The sequence below is a fragment of the Saccopteryx leptura genome, chromosome 4, assembly GCF_036850995.1.
Source record: "Saccopteryx leptura isolate mSacLep1 chromosome 4, mSacLep1_pri_phased_curated, whole genome shotgun sequence".
Taxonomy (NCBI): Eukaryota; Metazoa; Chordata; class Mammalia; order Chiroptera; family Emballonuridae; genus Saccopteryx; species Saccopteryx leptura.
The window spans coordinates 129,258,400-129,285,520 of NC_089506.1; the positions used below are offsets into that span (position 1 = coordinate 129,258,400).

At 40.1% G+C, this 27,121-nt stretch overlaps 1 protein-coding gene across 1 annotated transcript in view; it reads left to right on the top strand.

Moving 5' to 3' along the window:
* Window positions 1-25,460, top strand: part of HOMER1 (homer scaffold protein 1) — a 158,236-nt gene extending 132,776 nt beyond the window's left edge. Inside the window, exons 6-9 of the mRNA XM_066381690.1 lie at window positions 2,982-3,138; window positions 7,988-8,098; window positions 9,377-9,457; window positions 20,567-25,460. Of these exons, the coding sequence (XP_066237787.1) occupies window positions 2,982-3,138; window positions 7,988-8,098; window positions 9,377-9,457; window positions 20,567-20,755 (538 nt within the window). The 3' untranslated portion in view covers window positions 20,756-25,460. The remainder of the gene's footprint in view (window positions 1-2,981; window positions 3,139-7,987; window positions 8,099-9,376; window positions 9,458-20,566) is intronic.
* The last annotated feature ends 1,661 nt before the right edge of the window (window positions 25,461-27,121 follow it).

Here is a 27,121-nt window from a genome sequence, read left to right on the forward strand (position 1 = left end):
AATCATAATATCACAGATACATAGTGTGGACTTTTTAAAAAATGTATGTATATATTAATTTGGTTGCTGAGACTGCCTTGACAAATACTACGGACTGGGTGATTTAAATAATAGAAGTTTATTTTCTTATACTTTTGGAATCTAGAAGTCTTAGACCAAGATGTTGACAGGTTTATTTCTTCTCAGAACTCTCCTTGCTTGCCACTGCCATCTTCTCCCGGTGTCTCTCATAGTCTTCCTCTGTGCATGTCTGTACCCTAGCCGCCTCTTCTTATTGGGGCACGCTTCATTGGATTAGGGCCCGCCTTAATGACCCTCATTAACCTTAATTACCTCTTTTAAGATCTTATCTTCAAATCTAGTCATATTCTAAAGTAATGGGGATTAGGACTTGAACATATATATTAATTTGGGGGCAGGGGGTGGGAGAGGACACAATCAGCCCAGGGGGTGGGAGAGGATACAGTTCAGCCCGTAACTCATCAAATTGAAGAACAGTCTGAAATGTAGAGATCACCTAGGAGAGCACTATCCCGGAGAACTCTGTGACGATGGAAAGTTCTGTGTCTTTGCTGTCCAGTGTGGTGGCCACTAGCCATAAGTGGGTATTGAGTACCTTAAATATGCTTAATGGGACTAAGAAGTTGAATTTTTAACTTTATTTAATTTTGAGTAATTTAAATTTAAATGACCACATGCAGTTAGTGACTATCATTTGAATAGTGCAGATAATTTTATTTATTTAATTAATTAATTTTATTGATTGATTTTACAGGGTGGGGGAAGCAAGAAGCATCAGCTCATAGTTGCCTCACTCTAGTTCATTGCTTGATTGTGTATGTGCCTTGACCAGGCAAGCCCAGGGCTTTGAACTGGTGATCTCAGCATTCTAGGTCGCTGCTCTATCCACCATGCCACCACAGGCCAGACATGGCCAGTGCAGATCTTGACTAATCTGTTTATTTGACATAGCAGAAACTAAGATCAAAGTGGTTGACATAGTCCAAGATCACACAAACAATTAATGAAATAATTATGAAGTAGGCTGAGTTCTCAAATTCTTAATGGACTTTGCTCCCTATAGCCTACAAAATAAAACTTAGGAAAATAAAATATAAAATGCCTCCTTTCTTTGTTCTTTTTCTTGCTATAAAGATATGTGATAATCTTACTTTATAATTGCAAAACTTTTGACAAGGAAATTTTAGAAATAAATATTGAAAATAATTTTTCTTTTTAATTTTTAAGGGGTTTGATATTTGCATATATCATGTTTAAATTAATTCAGTAAGACTTGTTTTCAGATTGAAGGAAGGACCCATTTAAATAAAACTCATTTCTGTAGTGGAAAAATTGGTAGATGGTTCTTTAAAAATCTGTAATTCAGTTAGAGCAGGTGAATCAGTGCACACGTTGTTCAGAAAATCTGATCTGAAAAATCATTCCACAAAATCAGAATCCTAAAGAACTTTATTTTTAAAGATAGAAATGGTTTGTTAAATTAATAGCTTAACTGTTTAATTATTTTCTCAGTAAACTTTAGAAACTTTTTAACTTTTTGTTTTAAACTAATTTTAGTCATATAAAAGTTATAAAACTGTACTGAAAATTCCGGTATACCTCTCACCCAGCTTCCCTTGATGTTAACATCTTCTATAATCATAATATAATGATCAAAGGGAGTAAATTAACATTGATACAATACTACTAAATGACAGACACCAGTTTTCACCAATGTCTCTTTTTTGTTGTTCTAGAACCTATGCTGGATCCAACATTGCAGTGAAATATTTCTTCTTAGTCTCCTCCATTCTGTTTCTCTGTCTTAACTCTTCTTGTCACTTTTGAAGAGCATCAGTCAGTTATTTTTTAGAATGTCTCTCAGTTTGGGTTTATGGGATGTTTTCTCATAATTGGGATAAGAGTTACATATTTTTGGCAAGAATATCACAGAAAGGATCTTGTAATGCTGATGTGTCTTATTCTTTGTGATGAGCTCTGGAAACCTTGATGATAGAAGCTATGCTTTCTTTTATCTAAAATAAATTAAAGTATCAGTCCATCAAAACATTTGTTCTTTGATACAGATGACAGCAAAAATGAAAGTGCTGTGTTAAAGAAGGCTGTTATCATCACTAGTTAGTTAGTTAATGGGACAAGGAATTTCAGTAATAGGAATAAACCGTTCAGTAATGAGAAAGAGAAACCACCTTTTTCTTTCAAATGAGGCAATTCTTTCTTCATTATAAAGTTAAGAAAGGAATTATCAAGAAAGGTGTCTTCCCAACTAATAGAATTGTCTTTGTAATAGAAAATTGTCTTAGTTGAAATACTTAACTGGCCAACTTGTCAGGTAGAACATTAAATGGGGAAATGTGACTGTTTTAAGTTTTGTTCTATCAGTGACACTGGAATTCTATCAAAAATTAAATACTAGTTTCTAAGTCTGGCCAGTCGTAGGACCTGAAATCAATTCATTGTAGCAGTTGTTTGTATTTTGAGCATTTTGAAATTCTGAATGAGATAAATCAACAATAATCTTGAGTACTATATTACATGTCCCAAAGCTTATTGAAACATTGAAGCATCCTCACATGTTTTATATGAAGGAAAGAAATTATACTTCAGGCTATAATGCTCTTCAAAGTACACTACATTGTTAGGCTTTGTTTATAGATATTTCTCAGGATATAATGTTTATTCCTCAAAAGAGAATGTATAACTCTTCAGTAGATAACCTGTATCCGTCAAAATGAATAGAACTTTTCCACAGTGAGCCTACTATTTTGGCACTTTTCATATTTCTTCACTTGCTAAGTTTTCTTCACTAGAATCATTTCAATGAAATATTTATGTTCTTATTTTTCTTGGGTTGTCTTTGAAACATTCATGGACTATAAACCAAATAATAGAACTGAATACTGCTGTCCTTTCAATGTAATAATATTCAGTGTAATAGATAGAATTTTCTTTTATTTTAGTTCAGCAATCAGCAAGCATTGGGAGGCTGAACTGGCTACTCTCAAAGGAAATAATGCCAAGCTCACTGCAGCCCTGTTGGAGTCTACTGCCAATGTGAAACAATGGAAACAGCAACTTGCTGCATATCAAGAGGAAGCAGAACGCTTGCACAAGCGGGTAAGTATAGGACTGCTGTCCATGGAAATTATAGCCAGCAGATTTCCTTGATCAGAGGAAATGTACATGTAGATCCAGCACAGGAACATTGTTTGGTGAGTCCCATTGGTTGTCAGAACATATATGGGTTGTGTTATATGGGGGTGTATTGGTTAAGAAAAATGTTTTCCACAGTTTAATGAGAATGAAGAGTATACAACTTTTGGAACTGAAAAACCTGATTTTAAATTCCTATTCTGTCATTTGTTAGCTGTATGACTTTTGCTAAGTTATTCCCCTCTTTCTGCTCAGTTTTCTCATCTATAAAATAGGAACAATAATATATATTCTGTACAATTACTGAATTGACATGTATTTTCACTGAGTTAATGATAATGCTTCTGTTCTTTAAAGAAAGAAAAATTTGAAAAAATAAAGGAAATTTTAAATAAAAGTAATAGAAATACAGGGCAGAAAAAGAAAAATTATAATTATAAATCCCAATGCCATTAACATCAAAAGACCAAAAATTTTTTATAATTTTTAAAGTTCAAAGCATATGTATTCACCTGACAGGAAGCACATGCCACTGATTTCCCTTTAAGGGTGCCAGGGAAATGAACTTCAGAGACTGTAGGAAACGGGCTTAGTGCCAGAGCACAATTTGAGGGGTATAATAGGACCAGCATGACAGGGGAAGTAAGATAGAAATGAAATAGAAACAGGAGGGAGAGTAATAAACCTTGGAACTGTCATTCCTTCCTAAATATAAAAGTTAATTTATGAGAAGGAGGGGGAAAGTTGTTATTAATGGGTATAGAGTTTTCATTTCGCAAAGATGAAATAGTTTTGGAGATCTGTTTTACAATAATATGAATATACCATACAGTACTGAACTGTACATTTTAAAATGGTTAAGATGATAAATTTTTTTTTTTGCCACAATAAAAACATTAAATTAAAACAATTAATTCATAAGACAATAAATACTCATTGAGGAGTTCACATCTCCTTTATGTGCTTTAAGAGAGTTTTGCTTTAAAGAGTGGGTTGAATTTTTTAAAATTTAAGAAATGGCATCTTTTTACTTACTTGCATATTTATAATTTTCAGTGTTCTTCTTTCCTTCCTGTAAATCTAAATTTCCATCAAGTATAATTTTCCCTTCAGCCTGAATAACTTCCTTTAGCATTTTTGTACTCTCTGTTTTAAATACGTCTGTAGAGAGAGACCGTTGTCTTTAGTACAAGTTGCTTTTTCCAGTTTCTTTATGTCTAGTCATTTTTGTTTGTGGAATAGACATTGTAAATAAGATGCTACAGGGCACATAGATTCTGTTAGTTTTTTGTTTCAGCAAACAGTTCAGTTATTTATGAATTACTTTGAATTTGTGGAAGTGGACTTTTGCTTCATTAGTTGGTTTAGTTTGATTCTGCCCTTATACCTAGGGTGAATCAGTCCTGGGAAATCTTTTTCTCTAAGAAATAACCCTTCTTTCCTGACCAGGTGGTGGTGCAGTGAATAGAGTGTCAACCAGGACACTGAGGAACCAGGTTTGAAACCCCAAGGTTGCCAGCTTGAGCACAGGCTCATCCGGCTCAAGCATGGGCTCACCAGCTTGTGCATGGGATCATAGACATGACTCCATGGTCACTGGCTTGAAGCCCAAGGTTGCTGGCTTGAGCCAGGGATCACTAGCTCAGCTAGAGCCCCCTGGTCACGGCACATATGAGAAAGCAATCAATGAATAACTAAGGTGCTGCATCAAGGAGTTAATGCTTCTCATCTCTCTCCCTTCCTGTCTCTCTCTCTCTCTCTCTTGCTTAAAAAGAAAGAAAGAGGGAAAAGAAAGGAAAGGAAAGGAAAGGAAAGGAAAGGAAAGGAAAGGAAAGGAAAGGAAAGGAAAGGAAAGGAAAGGAGGGGGAGGGAGGGGGGAGGGAGGGAGGGAAGGAAGGAGGAAGGAAGGAAGGAAGGAAGGAAGGAAGGAAGGAAGGAAGGAAGGAAGGAAGGAAGGAAGGAAGGAAGGAAGGAAGGAAGGAAAGAAAAAAAGAAAGAAAAGGGAAGGAAGAGAAGGAGGAGTGAGGGAGGAAAAGAAGGAAGGAACAAAGGAAGGAAGGGAGAGAGAGAAGGAGGGAGGGAGGGAAGGAAGAATCCTTCTTGGGTTCAGTGATGAGCTTGAGGTGTTTACCAAGGTCCTCTAGTCTGTTGGCACTCAAATTTGAAGACCCGTGTGCTGAGCACTGCCACAGTATAGCTCTTTCAGCCTCCCAGCTTCCCCCGTCTCCCTGGACTCCTTAGAGCAGGGGTCCCCAAACTTTTTACACAGGGGGCCAGTTCACTGTCCCTCAGACCGTTGGAGGGCTGGACTATAAAAAAAACTATGAACAAATCCCTATGCACACTGCACATATCTTATTTTAAAGTAAAAAAACAAAACGGGAACAAATACAATATTTAAAATAAAGAACAAGTAAATTTAAATCAGCAAACTGACCAGTATTTCAATGGGAACTATGCTCCTCTCACTGACCACCAATGAAAGAGGTGCCCCTTCCAGAAGTGCAGCGGGGGCCGGATAAATGGCCTCCGGGGGCCGCATGCGGCCCGTGGGCCATAGTTTGGGGACCCCTGCTTTAGGCAAAAGGGTGTGTAAATAGGTATCTCACCCAGTGTGATTCTTGCTTTCAGTGTTTTGTCCAATTTGTCACTCACCAGGGTCTTCAAATAATTGATTTTTACCTTCTTCCCATGATTTGTAATTATTACCTGTAGAAAAGTTAATCCAATAAAAACTACTACTTATCAGAACTGCCACTCCCCATAACATAATTTATTATCTAATTAGACAAGGAAACTGGTATATCTTAAACAATAAGGAAATAATTCCCAAGGTTTTTGACTAGGTGATCAGTATTGTGATCCAGAGGCCAGGGGAACTTGACCGCTTGAGTAAAGTAGGAATGGCTTTCTGGAGAAAGTACATTCTGAGCTGATGGTTTAGGGCTGTGGTAGTCAACCTGGTCCTTACCGCCCACTTGTGGGCATTCCAGCTTTCATGGTGGATAGTAGCGGAGCAACCAAAGTATAAAAAAAAGATAGATTTAACTATAGTAAGTTGTTTTATAAAGATTTATTCTGCCAAACTTAGCGAAAATCTGACATAAAGTACTTGGTAATTATTATTATATGCTTTAACTTGCTGTAACTCTGCTTTATAAATTTATAAAGTAAAGTGACTTCCCTACTTTACAAAGCACCATTACTGTGGAACCAGTGGGCAGTTAGAAAATTTTACTACTAACAGAGATACAAAAGTGGGCGGTAGGTATAAAAAGGTTGACTACCCCTGCTTTAGGGTTTGGTAAGGTCTGAGTGGTTTACAGAGGTAAGAGAATACAATCTAGTGAAGTTAACAAGATCGGTATGCATGTAGATTTGTTCTTAGAACAAGGAATCTTGCCTGCTTATAGTGAGAAGTACATACTGGCTATCTTGGGCAATGAGTTCGTTAAGTTCCTTGGGGCTAGTGTATGGAGAACCTGAGAGTTTAGATCTGATATTGTAAAGATGAACAAATGAAAAGTTTACTGGAGGAATTACACAATAAAAAATGAATGTTAACAGTTTAGAGAAGACACAAAAGTAGACAAAGAATTTAAGTCCACTGACAGGTCATTGCTTTTGTTTAGGTCTGGATGATAAGGATTTACACAAGGCTATTAGAACATGAATACAAAGGAAGAAAGTGACAGAATGTGCTGGTTAATTTGTTATTGGAAAATGTAAGAGAGATTTGCTCTATTTCCTTAGTAGTCTAGAATACTGTATTCTAGTCAGTCAAAATGACCCTGTTCTGTATAAAGAGCTGTGAGGGGGGTGTGTGTGTGCGTGTATGTATGTTTATGTTGAGCTCTGTATTTTGACTCTCTTGGGATGGTATAACTTTTAGAGACAAGGCCCTTCTGTGTTTTCTCAAAAATTAGTGTTTATTAAAAGTTATGTTGCTATTGGGCCCTCAGTAAATTCATACTGAAGGAAGAACTACTTTTGGCCTTAAGAGACACTATTAGCCTGACCAGGCGGTGGCGCAGTGGATGGAGTGTCGGACTGGGATGCAGAGGACCCAGGTTCGAGACCCCGAGGTCGCCAGCTTGAACGTGGGCTCATCTGGTTTGAGCAAAGCTCACCAGTTTGGACCCAATGTCGCTGGCTTGAGCAAAGGGTTACTCAGTCTGCTGAAGCCCCACGGTCAAGGCATGTATGAGAAAGCAATCAATGAACAACTAAGGTGTCACAACAAAAAACTGATGATTGATGCTTCTCATCTCTCTCTGTTCCTGTCTGTCTGTCCCTATCTATCCCTCCCCCTCTCTCTCTCTATCCCTGTTAAAAAAAAAAAAAAAGAGACACTATTAATGTGAAGACATTTTAGTATCAAATGATTTAAGTTGTATTTTAAGCATATCTTTTTTTCCAAATTCTCCTACATTTTGGAAATGTTTTTTTAAAATTTCTCTCTCTTCTGCAAGGCCAGTTTTCAATTTAATTTGAAAGCTACATACAGATGGAAGGCAGATGACTTTATATGATTTTGAATGTTTTGAGAAGAAATATTTAAAGACTTTCATTCTAGGGGTTCTCTACTGTCATTAATCACTTAAGTTATCCTATCCTTTTTATGACCAAGCCATGTAAATATTTATTTTCTTTGCTCTTTTTTTGTCCTAAATTGTATTTATTCCACCTTATGCTCAAAATTAATTTTATATATTGATGCAAAATTCATTATTCACCTATTAAGGGCCTATTATCTCTTCAGTAAGAAATCCTTTGACATTGTCATATAATTTAACCTGTGCTCTCATTTTAGGTGACTGAGCTTGAATGTGTTAGTAGCCAAGCAAATGCAGTGCATACCCATAAGACAGAATTAAATCAGACAATACAGGAACTGGAAGAGACACTGAAAGTGAAGGAAGAGGTATTTGCTACTTTTCACTTATCTGTAATCTAGGTAAAATATGTATACAAGTATCAGAATGTAAATGTATGTACTGTGTGGAATAAGGTAAGGTTGTGTAGGTTTCTTTAGTATGAAACTTTTCTCGAATGATATTAACCTTGTTCACATTTTCCCCATCCTCTTTTCTGTTGTTATGAACTAGGGCGAGGCAATCAGCTGAGATACTGCTTGTTGCCGTCTGTATGAGCGTCACATTCATCAATCAACAGAAAGATATTAGAAGTTATATGAATTTTACAAGCTGTTGCTTTCTCTGGCTTTCAGTCAAAATACTTTATGTCACAGGGAAGAATTATATCCATAAAACTTGAAACAACCTTGAAATATTCAGGTTGTTTCTGAGCATTGCTATCCCAAAGCCACCACATCAGATGTTGCTTTTTTCTTAAGATTATTCTGCACTAAACAACATACCTATAAAAATGAATTTACTGTGACTATTTTTTCACTCTTGTAATATTCATAGTGTTCACTTTAGGTGGATAAAATTTCTTTTTTTTTTTTTTTTTAAGAATCACAAGTTTGGCCCTGGCCGGTTTGCTGAGTGGTAGAGCGTTGGCCTGGCGTGCAGAAGTCCCGGGTTCGATTCCCGGCCAGGGCACACAGGAGAAGCACCCATCTGCTTCTCCACCCTTCCCCCTCCCCTTCCTCTCTGTCTCTCTCTTCCCCTCCCGCAGCCAAGGCTCCATTGGAGCAAAAAAGTTGGCCCAGGCGCTGAGGATGGCTCCATGGCCTCTGTCTCAGGCGCTAGAATGGCTCTGGTTGTGGCAGAGCAGCATCCCAGATGGGCAGAGCATTGCCCCCTGGTGGGCATGCCGGGTGGATCCTGGTCGGGTGCATGCAGGAGTCTGTCTGACTGCCTCTCCGTTTCCAACTTCAGAAAAATACACACACACACACACACACATACACACACACACACAAGAATCACAAGTTTATTAAAAAGTTTATTAAAAATATTTTACAAATCTCTGGTATAATTTCTTTTTTATTATTTAATTAATTAATTGTGTTTACATAGATTCTAGTGTCTCCCTGAATGAAAATTTCTTAATTTTAGTAAAAGTCATTTTAGCAATCAAAAGAAAAACAGTAATTTACCTCTGTAAAAATCACATAAAGAAATGTTTTTTAAGTCATTTTTTTAAAGAATTAGTAATTTCAGAGGAGAATGGGGTCTTCTCTTTCTTTGATATTGCTTAAATGTTGTTAAAGACATTGCTTTACTTTTTCTAGGAAATAGAAAGATTAAAACAAGAAATTGATAATGCCAGAGAACTCCAAGAACAGAGGGAATCTTTGACTCAGAAACTACAGGTGAGCTACAATAAAATTTTTATTCATTTCTGCATAGAAAGGCATCAGTCATTATTTCACATAGTAATGACTTTTTCTCTGAAACTCCATTTTGTAGATTCTTGGTCTGTTTTCTTTTCCAGGACTTCTGATTCATGGCTAATCTTAGATTTTTAAAAATTAGTTGATAATTTATTTCATCTAGGTAGCTTATGATCATCATAGGTAATCATTTATAAATTGTCATTTGTAAATTAGTATAGAAATTTCAACTTTTTTTTTTTTTTTTTTAATTTTCTTGAGGGACAGATAGGGACAGACATACAGGAAGGGAGAGAGATGAGAAGCATCAATTCTTCGTTACGTCACCTTAGCTGTCCATTGACTGCTTTCTCATATGTGCATCGACCAGGGGGCTACAGCCAATCAAGTAACACCCCCCCCCCTCGCTCAAGCCAGCAACCCTGGGCACAAGCTGGTGAGCCTTTTTTTTTTTTTTTTTTTTTTGTATTTTTCTGAAGCTAGAAATGGGGAGACAGTCAGACAGACTCCCGCATGCGCCCAACCGGGATCCACCCGGCACGCCCACCAGGGGGCGACACTCTGCCCACCAGGGGGCGATGCTCTGCCCCTCCGGGGCATCGCTCTGTCATGACCAGAGCCACTCCAGTGCCTGGGGCAGAGGCCAAGGAGCCATCCCCAGCGCCCGGGCCATCTTTGCTCCAATGGAGCCTTGGCTGCGGGAGGGGAAGAGAGAGACAGAGAGGAAGGGGGGGGTGGAGAAGCAGATGGGCGCTTCTCTTGTGTGTCCTGGCCGGGAATCGAACCCGGGACCTCTGCACGCCAGGCCGACACTCTACCACTGAGCCAACCGGCCAGGGCTAGAAATTTCAACTTTTTAACATAAAATTGTCCTGAATTTAAAGAAAATTTCTCAAATGTTTTTTTTTATTTTATTTAATGAGAGGCAGGAAGGCAGAGACAGACTCCCACATATACCCCAACTGAGATCCACCTGGCAAGCCCCTTACCAGGTGATGCTCTGCCCATCCGGGCCACTGCTCGGCAACTGAGCTATTTCAGCACCTGAGGCAAGGCTGCGTAGCCATCCTCAGCACCCAGGGCCAACTTTGCTTGAACCATTCAAGCCGTGGCTGTGGGAGGGGAAAAGCGAGAGAGAGCTACAGGGATGGGGAAGGGGTGGAGAAACAGATGGTCATTTCTCCTGTGTGTCCTGACTGGGAATCAAACCCAGGGCTTCCACATACCAGGCCTATACTCTACTGCTGAGCTGAGCAGCCAGTTCCTCAAATGGTTTTCATTCCATTTAAAAATTTCACATTGCGCCTGACCAGGTGGTGGCGCAGTGGATAGAGCGTCGGACTGGGATGCGGAAGGACCCAGGTTCGAGACCCCGAGGTCACCAGCTTGAGCGCAGGCTCATCTGGCTTGAGCAAAGAGCTCGCCAGCTTGGACCCAAGGTTGCTGGCTCCAGCAGGGGGTTACTCAGTCTGCTGAAGGCCCACGGTCAAGGCACATGTGAGAAAGCAATCAATGAACAACTAAGAAGTCGCAACGCGCAACGAGAAACTGATGATTGATGCTTCTCATCTCTCTCCGTTCCTGTCTGTCTCCCTGTCTATCTCTGCCTCTGTAAAAAAAAAAAAAAAAAAAAAAAATTTCACATTGCTCATTTTCACATTGATTTATTATATGAATTAAGGCAGTAGTTGTACCCTAATGGAAATCCAGTTAGTGCCCTTTTTATTTCTTCAATCTAATTAATTTTACTCATTTTTTTCTGCATAAATAGTATGCTTCTAATTTTTATACATGTGTTCTGTGTCAGTGGTAGTCAACCATAGGTAGGAAGACTTTTCAAAATTTATTACCAAAGTTTCCTCTTGCCAACTCAGAAGCATTTATTACACCCCCATGGCTGACTGCCTTAAGAAGGATTAGGGTAAGTGGAACCTGAAAACCCAGGGTTGGAAGGAATACCTAGATTATAATGAAGATGGCCAGCATTTATTGAGTATTCACTATGTATCAGACACACTGCACTAAGCACTTTACTTATAGTGTGCATTTAATTTATATGAGTCAATGAGGAAACAGAGGCTTGAATAAGCTAACTTTTGTCCAAGCTATATTTAAATGGAGGCAGTCAAATTCTCTGGCAATATAGAGCCTCATAAAGAACACAGGTTCCGTACATGAAATCAAATATTTCCCTTTCCCTCTCTTATCACTGACTTTTCAGTAGACTCAGGGGATATTTAACAACGTGTGGAGACATTTTTGATTTTCACAACTAGGGCAGTGTTACTGATATGTTATAGGTAGAAGCCAAGGATGCTGCTAAACATTGAGCAATCAGCCCAAAATGTCAGTAGTGCTAAGGTCAAGAAATCCTGGTGCAGAACTGAAATATGAAGCACGTAAGCAGGGCTGGAAAAAATGGGGAAATTCAGTTGTTTTGTCTTTTTTTTTTGCCTTTTTCAGCACTTGCTTTAATTCAGGTTATATGATAAGCACTGACATACATTAGCTCTGATTCTCACAGTAACAGTATCCCCACTTCCAAAGAGGAGGCAGTACAGTAGTTTAGAGATGTTAACAAATTGGATCAAACACTTAACTAGAAAGTAGGGAGGCCCAGATTTGTTTTGATTCCAAAGTCTGTTTTTTCTGCATGACCACACTGCTTCAGGCAGCCAAGTATTCAACCTGTTCCTGACAGTTCTTTTTTTCTTTTTGTTGAATTTGTTGGAGTGATGCTGGTTAACAAAATTATACAGGTTTCAGGTGCACAATTCCACAATACATTGCCAGTACACTGTTCTAACAATTCTTTTTTAAAAATTTTAGTTATATGTACATTTACATTGCCCCAGGTAAGCCCAGAGACAATTTATTCATATTAAATTTATCAATGTTTTCATCATCGATTGAGTAATAATTGAATATTACAGTTGGCACCTGGAATTGTTAGTATCAATTCTTACCTACACAAAAATGAGGGGATCAGGGAACATGCAGATACTCAGCCTTTTGTACAGTGCATTTTCACCAATGAAGTAAAAGTTGGGTTTGCATCTCATTTGCATAATTGAACAACTTTCTTTGACTTGTCTTTTGCTTTTCTGATGTTCTTATTTAATAAAAAAATCAAATGCTTCTTTTTATTATCGCTTCATAGTCATTTTGAAATATCCCCTAATTTTTGTGAGCAGTATATTTTTTCACTATCAAAAACACTTATCAAAACATTCTACCTGGGGGAGAAAAGAAAGCTTCTACCTGGACTAGGACAGGGAAACTTTCAGAACACCTAAGCAAGAATTCTCCAATGCCAAGTAATGAAATAAAGTAATGTGTATTTTTTTTCATTTTGGAGGAAGTCCAAAAGTCCCAACACCCTTGAGCATCCATTCACAGGTTCAGTCTAGAAAATTGCGATCATTACATTCCGTGAATAGTAGAGGAAGTACTGAAATTGCAGTGCATGGAATCGGGTTGTTAGTATGAACATAGAAGATTCATAGATACAGGTAAATTAAAAAGAGAATGATAAGATTTTTCTAATTTCCAAGTTGTTTTTCCCAGTACTTTCTTTTGCCTTAGAAAAGTCTGCCTTTCCCTGTGTGGCTTCTCTTTCCCTTTACTGTGCTATCCTAGTAGGTTCCCTTCTCCCTTTCCCTTTCACCCTCTTTTCCTTAGAAATACTGCCTTTCCAAGATTGCCTCCTCATATCTCTGTGTAACTGTTAAGTCCTTTTCTGTAGTCTGTTCTAGTCTACCAAGACTTTTTTGTTTGTTTTTCCAGTACTTTGGCACTTTCCAGTTTTTCTCTTTCTTAGGGTTATTAGAGTTCAGTTTAAGCCTTTTGATCGGCTCTTCCCTCTCCTGTGTGCAGCCCCCATGACCCTGCCTAGCCCTTCACAAAGGGTCAGAGTGAGAGCCTGAAAAGTCTCTCTGCTGGAAATCGGTGCTTCTATTCTCTAATTGTATGTAATTTGACGTGTATCTCACCCAGCTACACTGAAGCTGTGCAATTTGTGCGGTTTTACTTGTTCTTATTGCTGGTTTACATAGTTCGGGAGGATGTTTGGAAGATAGCAGTGTACACAGTCACAATTACCTCAGGTTCCCAGAAGTCAGTTCTGTTTACTTCTTTATACCAGTGTCTTCCTTCTAGGATGCATTAAAGCAGGGACCATCTTTGTTAATTTGCTGCTCTATTTTCAATCCTAGTACATAGAGATGATTATTAAATAAGTCTTCTTCAAAATTTGTGTTTTTTACTTATTTTTCTGTTGAACTATTAATGCTTATTTTGATGATTTGTATATCCTATTATATGAATGTTAATAATCTAGTAAGATAATATAACTTGTAAGAGTTTAAGTTATGAATCAGATATCAATAAAGACAATATTCTGTACTTTTATTTAGATTAAATGATACAGGATTTTTTTTTTCTGAAGTTGGAAATGGGGAAGCAGTCAGACAGACTCCCACATGCGCCAGACCAGGATCCACCCAGCATGCCCACCAGGGGGCGATGCTCTGCCCATCTGGGTCATTGCTCTGCCGCAATCAGAGCCATTCTAGCGCCTGAGGCAGAGGCCATGGAGCCATCCTCAGCGCCCGGGCCAACTTTTTTTCTCCAGTGGAGCCTTGGCTGCGAGAGGGGAAGAGAGAGACAGAGAGGAAGGAGAGGGGGAAGCGTGGAGAAGCAGATGGGCGCTTCTCCTGTGTGCCCTGGCCTGGAATCGAACCCAGGACTCCTGCACGCCAGGCCGATGCTCTACCACTGAGCCAACCGGCCAGGGCCAGGATTTTTTGTTTTTAGATTTTATTTATTGATTTTTAGAGAGAGGAGAGAGAGAGAGAGAAAGGTGGGAGCCAGAAGCATCAACTCGTAGTAGTAGTTGCTTCTCATATGTGCCTTAACTGGGTAAGCCCAGGAATTTGAACCAGCAATCTTAGCATTCCAGCTCGATGCTTTATCCACTGCACCACCACAGGTCAGGCAATACAGGATTTAAATTTATAGAAAATGTCCCTGGCTGGCTAGCTCAGTGGTAGAGCATCAGCCCAGTGTATGGAAGTCCCGGGTTTGATTCCCTGCCAGGGCACACAGGAGAGATGCCCATCTGCTTCTCCATCCTTCCCCCTCTCCTTCCTCTCTGTCTCTCTCTTCCCCTCCTGCAGCCAAGGCTCCACTGGAGAAAAAAAGTTGGCCATTGGAGCAAAGTTGGCCTGGGCGCTGAGGATGGCTCCATGGCCTCTGCCTCAGGCACTAGAATGGCTCTGGTTGCAGCAGAGCAGTGCCCCAGCTGGGCAGAGCATCGCCCCCTGGTGGGCATGCCGGGTGGATCCTGGTCAGGCACATGTGGGAATCTGTCTGACTGCCTCCCCACTTCTCACTTCAGAAAGATACACAATAAATAAATAAGTATATAAATAAAAACTTATAGAAAATGAATCTATCTAGTCCCATTGATGGTCATAATAATTGTTTAAATTTTTTAAAAATCACTCTAGTGTTCTAGGCCCATATCTAACAAACACAGAATTTGACCTTACGCCCTCTAGAATTTATACATACTTTCAGTTATTGGCCTTGAAAGCACTTGAAAGGCAGTTAGCAAATTCTAGCCTTCAGCACTCTATTTAGGGTTACACCAGGCCTCTGGGTGTCCCATAACATGCTTACATATCAGTAAAGGAGAAGAGAGAAATAGTATGACAAAAATGACAATAAACAGAAGAATGAGTTAGGAGGGACAATAAAAGGCAAGAAGGAGGAGAGGGTTGAAAAACATAGACAAAAGTAGAAACCTGGAAAGTGCCACTAGCCAGGGCTCCAGCTGTCTGGTGCTGGCCCTGTGCACTCGGCGCTCCCTCTTGTGCAAGGGTCACGTTCTCTGCCCCGTAGACCAGCCTCGTCAGCGGTGCACTGGCGGGGCCCCTTTGTTACCTGCCTAGTAAAATTCCTCCAATCACAAGAATGGCTTAGAGCAGGGGTCCCCAAACTTTTTACACAGGGGGCCAGTTCACTGTCCCTCAGACTGTTGGAGGGCCGGACTTTAAAAAAAACTATGAACAAATCCCTATGCACACTGCACATATCTTATTTTAAAGTAAAAAAACAAAACGGGAACAAATACAATATTTAAAATAAAGAACAAGTAAATTTAAATCAACAAACTGACCAGTATTTCAATGGGAACTATGCTCCTCTCACTGACCACCAATGAAAGAGGTGCCCCTTCTGGAAGTGCGGCGGGGGCCGGATAAATGGCCTCAGGGGGCCATAGTTTGGGGACCCCTGGAGAGTATGAGACTCCTAGAGAGAACAATGCAATTTTAATAGCTGAAGGAATTTGTTTTGCTCACTTCTATTGAAAATGTTTGGATGTTTCATTGATTGGCAAGGAGAACAAGGGAGCCTTTCAATTTTAAAGGAATGCTTTAGTGGGCAAACTGGGTGGTGCCTGGTTGAAGTGGGTGTTTTCTAGTGAATGACATTTTGCCTATTTTTATAGTTGGAAACATTCTACTCTTAAGCTTATTGTTTAAGCAGGCAAGAGAGCATGTTATGCAGTCATGAGTGGAATTTTTAGATTTGATCTCAGGGTCTGTTTTCTCCCTCATAGTTTAGAACCTCCATGAACTTGGCTTCTGCAATTATAAATATTTTTTTGGATTTATATTATGCTCTGTTTACTTATCTTCATTTTTTGGATCATTCAAAGGAGATTAGAAACAAACCTGCTAAACATCTAACAGTAAATACTTCAAGATTAGATTGGGATCCTTAAATTCTTTATATATAAGTCATTATAGCAGTTTTACTCCTTTTAAAATATTTTCCCAGGCTCTTGCAACTCATCTGTGGCATCCTTGCTTAAGCCTGACTCTTAGTTATTTCTGTCAAAGTATGTGAACATTTCTTTATGTTTAGAATCCTAAATCAGTTGTTACTTTCTTATTATGTATTCAAGCCATTTCCCAGTTTTTTTCCTCAAAATTAACTTTTATAAGTATTGTAAGACAGATTTTGGAAAAAAGTACCCATAATCCCCAAACGTGAACTAGCTCCTGTTTCCTGTTTGCACATCCGTGCCCCCGCGGGTCCGTGTGGCCTGGTCCCAGTGCTGCCTCATGATCAGTGCCCCCGCGGGTCCGTGTCGCCTGGTCCCAGTGCTGCCTCATGATCAGTGCCCCCGCGGGTCCGTGTCGCCTGGTCCCAGTGCCGCCTGGTCCCAGTGCTGCCTCATGATCAGTGCCCCCGCGGGTCCGTGTGGCCTGGTCCCAGTGCCGCCTGGTCCCAGTGCTTCCTCATGATCAGTGCCCCCGCGGGTCCGTGTCGCCTGGTCCCAGTGCCGCCTGGTCCCAGTGCTGCCTCATGATCAGTGCCCCCGCGGGTCCGTGTGGCCTGGTCCCAGTGCCGCCTGGTCCCAGTGCTTCCTCATGATCAGTGCCCCCGCGGGTCCGTGTCGCCTGGTCCCAGTGCCGCCTGGTCCCAGTGCTGCCTCATGATCAGTGCCCCCGTGTCGCCTGGTCCCAGTGCTGCTTCATGATCAGTGCCCCCGCGGGTCCGTGTCGCCTGGTCCCAGTGCCGCCTGGTCCCAGTGCTGCCTCATGATCAGTGCCCCCGCGGGTCCGTGTCGCCTGGTCCCAGTGCTGCCTCATGATCAGTGCCCCCGTGTCGCCTGGTCCCAGTGCTGCCTCATGATCAGTGCCCCCGCGGGTCCGTGTCGCCTGGTCCCAGTGCTGCCTCATGATCAGTGCCCCCGCGGGTCCGTGTCGCCTGGTCCCAGTGCTGCCTCATGATCAGTGCCCCCGCGGGTCCATGTCGCCTGGTCCCAGTGCCGCCTGGTCCCAGTGCTGCCTCATGATCAGTGCCCCCGCGGGTCCGTGTCGCCTGGTCCCAGTGCTGCCTCATGATCAGTGCCCCCGCGGGTCCGTGTCGCCTGGTCCCAGTGCTGCCTCATGATCAGTGCCCCCGCGGGTCCATGTCGCCTGGTCCCAGTGCCGCCTGGTCCCAGTGCTGCCTCATGATCAGTGCCCCCGCGGGTCCGTGTCGCCTGGTCCCAGTGCTGCCTCATGATCAGTGCCCCCACGGGTCCGTGTCGCCTGGTCCCAGTGCCGCCTGGTCCCAGTGCTTCCTCATGATCAGTGCCCCCGCGGGTCCGTGTCGCCTGGTCCCAGTGCCGCCTGGTCCCAGTGCTGCCTCATGATCAGTGCCCCTGCGGGTCCGTGTCGCCTGGTCCCAGTGCTGCCTCATGATCAGTGCCCCCGCGGGTCCGTGTCGCCTGGTCCCAGTGCCGCCTGGTCCCAGTGCTGCCTCATGATCAGTGCCCCCGCGGGTCCGTGTCGCCTGGTCCCAGTGCTGCCTCATGATCAGTGCCCCCGTGCCGCCTGGTCCCAGTGCTGCCTCATGATCAGTGCCCCCGCGGGTCCGTGTCGCCTGGTCCCAGTGCTGCCTCATGATCAGTGCCCCCGTGTCGCCTGGTCCCAGTGCTGCCTCATGATCAGTGCCCCCGTGTCGCCTGGTCCCAGTGCTGCCTCATGATCAGTGCCCCCGCAGGTCCGTGTCGCCTGGTCCCAGTGCTGCCTCATGATCAGTGCCCCTGCGGGTCCGTGTCGCCTGGTCCCAGTGCTGCTTCATGATCAGTGCCCCCGCGGGTCCGTGTCGCCTGGTCCCAGTGCCGCCTGGTCCCAGTGCTGCCTCATGATCAGTGCCCCCGCGGGTCCGTGCTGCCTGGTCCCAGTGCTGCCTCATGATCAATGCCCCCGCGGGTCCGTGTCGCCTGGTCCCAGTGCTGCCTCATGATCAGTGCCCCCGTGGGTCCGTGTCGCCTGGTCCCAGTGCTGCCTCATGATCAGTGCCCCCGTGGGTCCGTGTCGCCTGGTCCCAGTGCTGCCTCATGATCAGTGCCCCCGTGTCGCCTGGTCCCAGTGCTGCTTCATGCACTGTTCTTTGTATTTACCACATTGTCTTTCGATAATTAAAAAAAATTTCCACTATCCTTTCTTTAGACTTGATGAAATTTTTTTAGAGATTTATATTTAAATGTACTAATATTTGAAATGTCACATTTTTCTAAGGCTGATTTATATTGTGTTACTAACACCAAAAAGTTTTCATTATCCCATACACTTGCATATGTGGATATAAATTGTATTAGTCATTTAGTTCCTCTCAGATATTTTGAGAGATCACGTTCATTCATATAATTTTTATTACAGTATATTGTTAATAATTGTTCTATTTTACTGTTAAGATATTACTGTACCTAATCTATAAATTAAATGTTACTATAGGTATGTATATATTGGAAAAATACAGTATATAAAGGGTTTGGTACTCTCTGCAGTTTCAGGCACCCCCGGGGGTCTTGGAACTTGTTCCTGCTCAGATAAAGGAAGGCTGCTGTAACTTTCCATTCATTTCCTGCCTGAGTAGTTTAGTTCGTATAATATACTACTGTGCACTATTAGTAACTATATTAGTAACTGTTATACTAATAAAGCATGATTGTTGGTTTTCTGCTTTTTCCCAATTTGATTTTTTGCTGAAATTAAATCTATAGCTCATGTTATATCATTTTATTTTATAGAATTACTCACTAATTTGTCATGCTTATAAACATTTTTAGAGCAATAAAAACTTCAAAGTATGCCAGGATTTATTGTGTTAAAAATTTTTTTGACAGAGAGTCAGATAGAGGGACAGACGAGAAGGGAGAGAGATGAGAAGCATCAGTTCTTTGCTGTGGTTCCTTAGTTGTTCATTGATTGCTTTCTCAGATGTTCCTTGACTGGGGGACTATAGCAGAGTGTGTGACCCCTTGCTCAAGCCAGCAGCCTTGGGTTTCAAACCAGTGACCATGGGGCCATGTCTATGATCCCATGCTCAAGCCAGTGACCCCGTGCTCAAGCTGGTGAGCCTGTGCTCAAGCCAGATGAGCCCATGCTCAAGCCAGCAACCTTGTGGTTTCAAACCTGGGTCCTCCACATCCTAATTCGATGTCCTATCCACTGTGCCACTGCCAGGTCAGTGTTAAAAAATTTTAAAAATTTTTGTTGCCGCTCAGTGGTAGAGCGTTGGCCTGGCGTGCAGAAGTCCCGGGTTCAATTCCCGGCCAGGGCACACAGGAGAAGCGCCCATCTGCTTCTCCACCCTTCCCCCTCTCCTTCCTCTCTGTCTCTCTCTTCCCTTCCGGCAGCCGAGGCTCCATTGGAGCAAAAGATGGCCCGGGCGCTGGGGATGGCTCCTTGGCCTCTGCCCCAGGTGCTAGAGTGGCTCTGGTCGCAACAGAGTGACGCCCCGGAGGGGCAGAGCGTCGCCCCCTGGTGGGTGTGCCGGGTGGATCCCGGTCGGGCGCATGCAGGAGTCTGTCTGACTGTCTCTCCCGGTTTCCAGCTTCAGAAAAATACAAAAAAAAAAAAAAAATTTTGTTGCCATTAACTTCTTTTTTGTGATTATTTTTCTTTCTTTGATTTCCAATAGGTTGTTGTTAGCTTTATAATTCTTATATATACAGTTATGTATCTTCCCTACAGTTTTTAACAACTGAACTATATTCTCTACCGTATTCATTCATTTGCTCTTGAAGCAAAATAAATAATTAACATATTCAGTGGACCCTGAATATGTTACAGTTATTTTCTTTTCTCTATCTGTCTCCATAATTGCCAGTAAGGAGAAAAAATTAACTTCTCTTTTCCCTACCTGCTTTCACCTGAGATTGCTAACAATTGTGTCTTAGGAAAAGCTCGAGAGCAGAAATAGAGATGAGCTGTAGATAATACTCAAACTGGATCTTCAATACCAGCTCAGTGAGAAGTGCCCAGGGGGTACCTGACACAGAGTAAGCAGTCAGGGAGCTTTTTGGGGTGGATAGATATTCTTGAACAAACCAGTCAGTAAAACCCCTTGAATTTGTCAGATAATGAAATCAGAAATCTAAAATTGTGTTTACTTGAGATATAGAGGCTCATCCTGATGGTCAGACTGCATTAACTACCACAATCTTAGTAATAACAGAAGGTATATTGTTTGCTAAGTCGTGAACTGACACGTATGTATATCACACTTTTGTTTCTAAAGGAAGTGGAAATTCGGAACAAAGATCTGGAGGGACAACTGTCCGACTTAGAGCAACGTCTGGAGAAAAGTCAGAATGAACAAGAAGCTTTTCGCAATAACCTCAAGACACTCTTAGAAATTCTTGATGGAAAGATATTTGAACTAACAGAATTACGAGATAACTTGGCCAAGCTACTAGAATGCAGCTAAGGAAAGTGAAATTTCAATGCCAGTTAATTAAAAAATACACTGTCTCTTTTCATAGGATGGTTTGAGCTCTGCATCAAGATTGCACAAAAAATTTAAATATCACTCCTCCAGGAGGAGGGTTTTCTGAAAATTGGAATTGTATATTTCAGTGTAAATTTTAGAATTCAGCTTGTAGCTAGTTGGAGAAAAAAGAGATGAAACACTTGAACTACAAATTACCTCCATGTATATTATTGGCCATAATTAACTAGAAAATTATAAATAGACACTTAATGCAATCTTTTTTTTTCTGATATTAGCCAATGGGAGAATTAACAATGTCTGGGTCACATCCCCTTTTTGTGTTCAACACAGTGAAGGCTATCAGCTTTTTAAATTAATTTATTTGTGATATCTGGAGCTGTGTTTTGTGCAAAAACTTAGTGATGAAAGCCCTGTCTTTTGTTATAATCTGAATAATTTCTCAGGATATTTTTGCACTGTTGAGAAGCAGTGCCATTACCAGTTAATTCTTGCCAGGAGTGAGAAAGAGCTACATCTTTAACTGAAACATGCTTACTGCAATTGGGTGTATAGAGTTTTTCTCTTTTTTTATACTGGAAGATAATTCACTCTGGTGACCACTCTGGTACACTCTGGTATTCTCTAACCTTGTCCACTGTATAGTTTACTTTTCCATACTGATTCCATGTATTTATGAGAAGATATTATCTCCCATTTTATTACACATTTTAAAGCTAACTAATGAAGGCAGCTGAGCCCCTCAGAAATTTTTCTTTTTAAATTTCTAATAAATTTGACACAGTACTGAAATACAACAGCCCGTCATTGACGGTCTGGTCTAGCAATGTTAAGTATATTTACAGAATATGCAGTAACCTTTATTTATATATTTTGCAAGAAATCTTTTCTGAATGATCAATGCATTTCAATTTACAAATAATTATGATTACTGGGGAACTGTTTATTATAGATCATTTTAAGATATATAGCTGTTTCAGAGGGGACCCATTTCTATCCCACAGCTGACCAGAGGACTGTTGGGGCTGAGCCATGTACTCTGTCTGGCTCTTCACATGAACCCATCTCTAGGCAGACCTCACAAGGCAATATTCTGAACTGTTAATATACTAGAAATTTCAAAACAAGAATTCAATTCAATAGGCTCTTCTCAGTGAACAGGTTTTAATGTTATTTTGATGTAATTTTAAAATACTTTTAGCAAAAAATGCGTTTCTTTATATATTTCTTTTAAAAAGCTATTTTAAAAGTAAGCCAAGTGCTGTTTCATCTGCTTCTGGAGTAGGGTTTGCTCGGAGTCCATACGCTCTCGCTGTACAATGCCTGTCATGTGGAGGAGGGTTCTTTCTAAAGTGTATGCTTAAGTATCTGACTCTATGGAGTCTACAGAATGCACTGACTTTTTGTTTGTACCCCCAAAATATTGAATGGTTAAGGACAAAATTAAGCTAATCAATTTGTAACCATTTTTTCACTCACAAACAGCTACTCAACATAGACAATTTTGTTTTATATCTGTATGTGTATGTATGGAAATACATACATATTAATTTATATTAGAGTGAAAAATAAAGGGTTTGTTTCTAAAGTTAGTTTCTGAAGTGAATTTTCAGGTATCTCTGAAAAGTTTTTATCAGACACTTAATCATCATGTATTGTATGTACTGCACCATCGTGTAAGTTACCTGCATCTATTTTAGAAGATTCCCTCACCTGTGTATTACAGGGAAGCTAATATAGGTACACAAGCTCAGAGGTGAGAGATTTGTCTGATAAACCAGGTAATAAAATTTATTTGATTGATGGAATTTTGAAGTAGATGTGATTTTATCCATCAGTTTCTGAGTAACAAAGAGCACCAGACTTTGATTTAAATAGGGGATTTAACTGTAGGGATCAGGGAATGTAGTTATGAAGGGTTAAAAAGAACAGTGTAAGCTGTTGAAATGGTAAGTGAATTATTTTAAAGATTTAATAAGATATTTTTAAATTTTGAAATAGTTATTTAATGGGAAAATAACAGCAAAATTCTCCACTTGAATTGTATTGATATGTGAGATGTATGTAATTCAATATATACTATACTCATGTGTATATACAAATAACAATTTTTAATATTTTCCTACTGATAGAAATTTAAAATTGGAAATTTTGTGTTTTTTCCTTGTCCAATAGAGCCTAATTCTTTCTTTTTTAAAAAGCAATTTAATAATTTCTTGAGGGCTGCACCTTTAAATTCCCAGATTGTCATTAGACGTGTACAGTATATGGGATAAGGTGGACACAAGTGCACATATAAATAAAATCCTAAGACTATTTTAAACATTTATTTACAGAAGGAGAGTATCTAGAATCATCATTTATAAGTCATAATTAGGTTGTGTGCCTACTGTAGTTTTCTCCATTTCTGTATTATAGAAATAAAAGTTTGCATATTAAAATTTGATTTTCCCAGAGACAAGAATTATATAATGTATCTATATTTAGATCAAACTGTGGTAATATATTTGTCAGAAAATAATGTTGGGGACTGTAGCCTGAACATGTGGACTTAAAGTGACACAGAAACGGAGAGCAGAGACTGATCCCATTGTGTGTAAGTTACTATATTGATAACTATGAATTCTTGTACAAAAAACAACTGAAAACAAAGAAAGACAAAAATACAGTTTTTATTTTGAAATACATTTGTTGTTCTCTGGAGAATGTACTTTATCTTTTTTCCTTCAGTCTTTTACAGATATTTTTTTAAAAGGCATTTAAGTGATGGCAGCATTTACTTAAATCTTACAGGTGCTATTGGATTTTACATTAGTGTGTTATATTGTGAAATCCTAACTTTGACATAAAAGATTTGTAAGTATTTCCCTGCCTGGAAAATTAGTTTTTGTTTCTCCTCTCTCTCTCTCTCTCTCTCTCTCTCTCTCTCTCTCTCTCTGTGTGTGTGTGTGTGTGTGTGTGTTTCTCTCATTCTCTCCCACCCCTTTTTTCTCTTCTTTACTGCAGATTTTACACAGTTCATGAAGGTACATCTCTGTCCCTATTGAAGAACTTCAGCACCATCATAGATTTAATGTTTTGCTGTCATTGAACTATTGGGAAGCAGTTAGAGAAAAAACGTATACTATTTTTTTTGTTCTCAAGTGCAACTAAAAAAAGGAACTCAAAATTAAACCACTACCACTCTTTAAAACTCATTTGTTTGTTAAAGAATTAAATTCTTTGTTGAGATTAGATTTATTCTTTAACATGTGCGCTGCAGTCTCCCATGTTTTTGTTGGACCCCAGAGCACACAGCTCAGCCGCCCCCCCCCCCTCGGGCCCTGGCGTGCTGTCAGTTCTGGAATGGGACGCAGGCCACAGGGAACATTTACTTGGTGTCTGTGTTTTGTTTTGTTTTGTTTTGTTTTGTTTTTCTTAAAGAAATTCTTCTGTTTATTTTATATCAAATGATTTTAACATCCTGAAATTCTGTGCTTGAAGTTATAAAATAGTCTTTAATGAATTTTTGTCTTCTGGATATTTAACATTGTTCTTTTATCATCCATGAAGTGAATAATTTTATATAAAACTTGCAGCAGAAAACTTCTAGGTAAGAAGTAGTTGAGAATGACATATATTTTTTAAATTTCTCAAGTAGCATACTATACAATAATTTGCTGAGAAGATGATTTTCATTTGAGAGAGTGTATTTTGAACATTACTGGAAAGGAATCATTTTAGAATGCAAACATGCACCATTCACCTGACTATAAATTGTGGAAGTGTTCCTAATATTCTCATTAAATTGCACCTTGAATTTTTATGACAGTTTTTCTCTATGGAAAACTAATATATAGATGTCACACAGTAGAAGCGTAGTTATTGAATTACAGAAATGAGTGTATTTCATTTTTGTTTATATATTGCCTCAAAGGATAGTTAACAGTTTTATCCAGGAATAAAAGTTCAAAAACTCAATCAGCACTTACTGTCTAGTGATTTCTGCTTTGTACACTAGATAGGAAATAAAAAACATTGTAAGTCATTTTTACCAAAAACAGGTGACATAAGAAGAGAAATTACATCTGGACTAGATAGACGAGGGAAAAGACCACAGCTCCCAATAGATTTAGAGTTGATTCTCTGATCTCTTTAAGGGTACACCTGTCCTTTAAATAACACATCCCAGAGGAGAGCAGGGGTATAATCTGGGTTGAAAGAAGATTAGGGTGGGGAGGAGGGTGAAGCAGAGCCAGCGAAAAGAGTAGGGCAAGGTGACCACTGGCAGCCAGAGACACGCAGTGCTGTTCCCTACCTTGCTGCTGCTTTAAAATCAGTGAGGTGGGATAGCCCTAATGAATTTCAAAGGCTTTTTGAAGATTCTGTATTTGTTTTGTGAGGATTAATGACCTAATATAAGACACCTGATACTCAGAACTCACCATTCTGTGAGATTCTGACCAATTTTTGTCAGTTATTTTCACATCTTGTCTACCCAAGGACAGATTTATTACTCTTTCTTCTAATAACATCAACTGAAGGTGAAATGGGTGCTTAATAAATGAAAAATTAAGCCCATTTCTGTAGCATAGAAAAACCTCTTGTTGGTATTTTTTAGCAGCATTCCTGACTTTCCTTGTTATCTGTGTTGTACAACTGTATTACTATAAATGCAAATACATAGTAAGTCGTATCTGTGTGACTTGTGTCTATGACTTATTTGATTGTTACACCTTAAGTGGAACAACTATTTCAGAAAACATGGCTAGAAAGCACATGTACTTGAAGTGAATGCTTTCCGGACAACTTCAGTATGAAATGGAACAGAGGAGTGTTTGTTGGATAGCTGCTGTATGACAGACCCTGTACTAATTGTTTGACATTTCATTTCCACATATAGGGACCATCCAGAGGTGTTCCTTTGGAAGGGGAGTGGGGGAAGGGAGGGGAAGAGGCTCAAATGATTGGACCTGCTGTGTTCCCACAGTCATCAGTCCAGTCGTCCAGTGCACACCAGTCAGAGGTCGAGAGCTCATGTTCCTGGTACAGTTTTCCCTCTCGCTTGCCTGCCTTGCCTCTCTAGAATATCATTTAGGGTACTTCTGAATCATATATTTTTTATTCACTCTCCCTGAACTTCTTCCTTTGGGTCCTTGGGTTTTACGATGCTTGGTTATTATTTGGTTGTTAAGTCAGATTTTGTTTGTAGGTGTCATATTTATATTTTAGTTCCAATTTTTAAAAATTTACGTGTTCAGATAATATTAAAAAAGTAGTATTATATGCAGAATTCATTCAGTCTATAAAATTTAAATAGCAACTATTTACAAAGGCCTTGGGAAGGCAATTTATCTCTTAAGTTCCTTAGTAAAACAAGTTGTAAACCTATAAAACTCATCCCCCAACACTAAATAGTAAGTGGTTCAGGAGGACGTGGGTTTTGCTGTCAGTACTGGGTGAATTTGTGGTCAGTTCTGGGTCCACAGACGTTAAGGCCTCCCCTGGTTGGTGAAGCCATTAGATCAGCCACAGAAGTAACTCATTGGATGGGTAATGTGTCCCATATAAGTAGAATCATACAATATTTGTCTTTTTGTGTCTGGTTAATTTCATTTAGTATAATATTCTCAAGGTTTATCCATATTCTGGCATTTATAAGAATTTTCATTTATTTCAGGGCTGAATAATATTCCATTGTATGGGTATACCACATTTAGTTTTCCATTTATCTGTTGATGGGTCATTTTTTACCTTTTGGCTGTTGTGAATAATTCTGCAATGAACATTCATGTACAAGTGTGAGTCCCTGTTTCCATTTCCACTGAGGAGTAAGATTGCAGAGTAATATGGTAATTCTGTGTTTATCTTTTTGAAGAACCAAAAGGACTGGGTTTGAGTTGGGTTAATTGAAAGATTTATAGAGCACAAGGTACTGTCTCACTTGGAAAATCCTAGTCATGAGGTTAGTGTTTTGTTAATAGACCTGTAAGTGATCCATTGCCTTCTTAAGTCATGGATTTTCCTCTTGAAATGAAAACATGTATTGAGGACCTGTTATGTCCCAGGCTCTATTTTGTAATAGAAATAAGAGAGAAGCTCACAGTTAGTGCATGACACAGTTACTTTACAGTAAGGAGCCCAGAGGCAAGAGAAGTGGAGAAGTCTTTACCAGACTGGATGGTAGCTGACTGAGTCTTGATGTAGGAGTGGGAAGTAACTAGTAGAAAAAGAAGTGGAAGAGAATTATAGAGTATGATGGAGAAGTGGGCGAAAAGATAGAACAGGAAAGACTCTGTAAGCTGTGTGGGAAATTTGGGTTTTATTCCAGAGATGATGTAGAGATATTTAAGGGTGTGTTTTTTT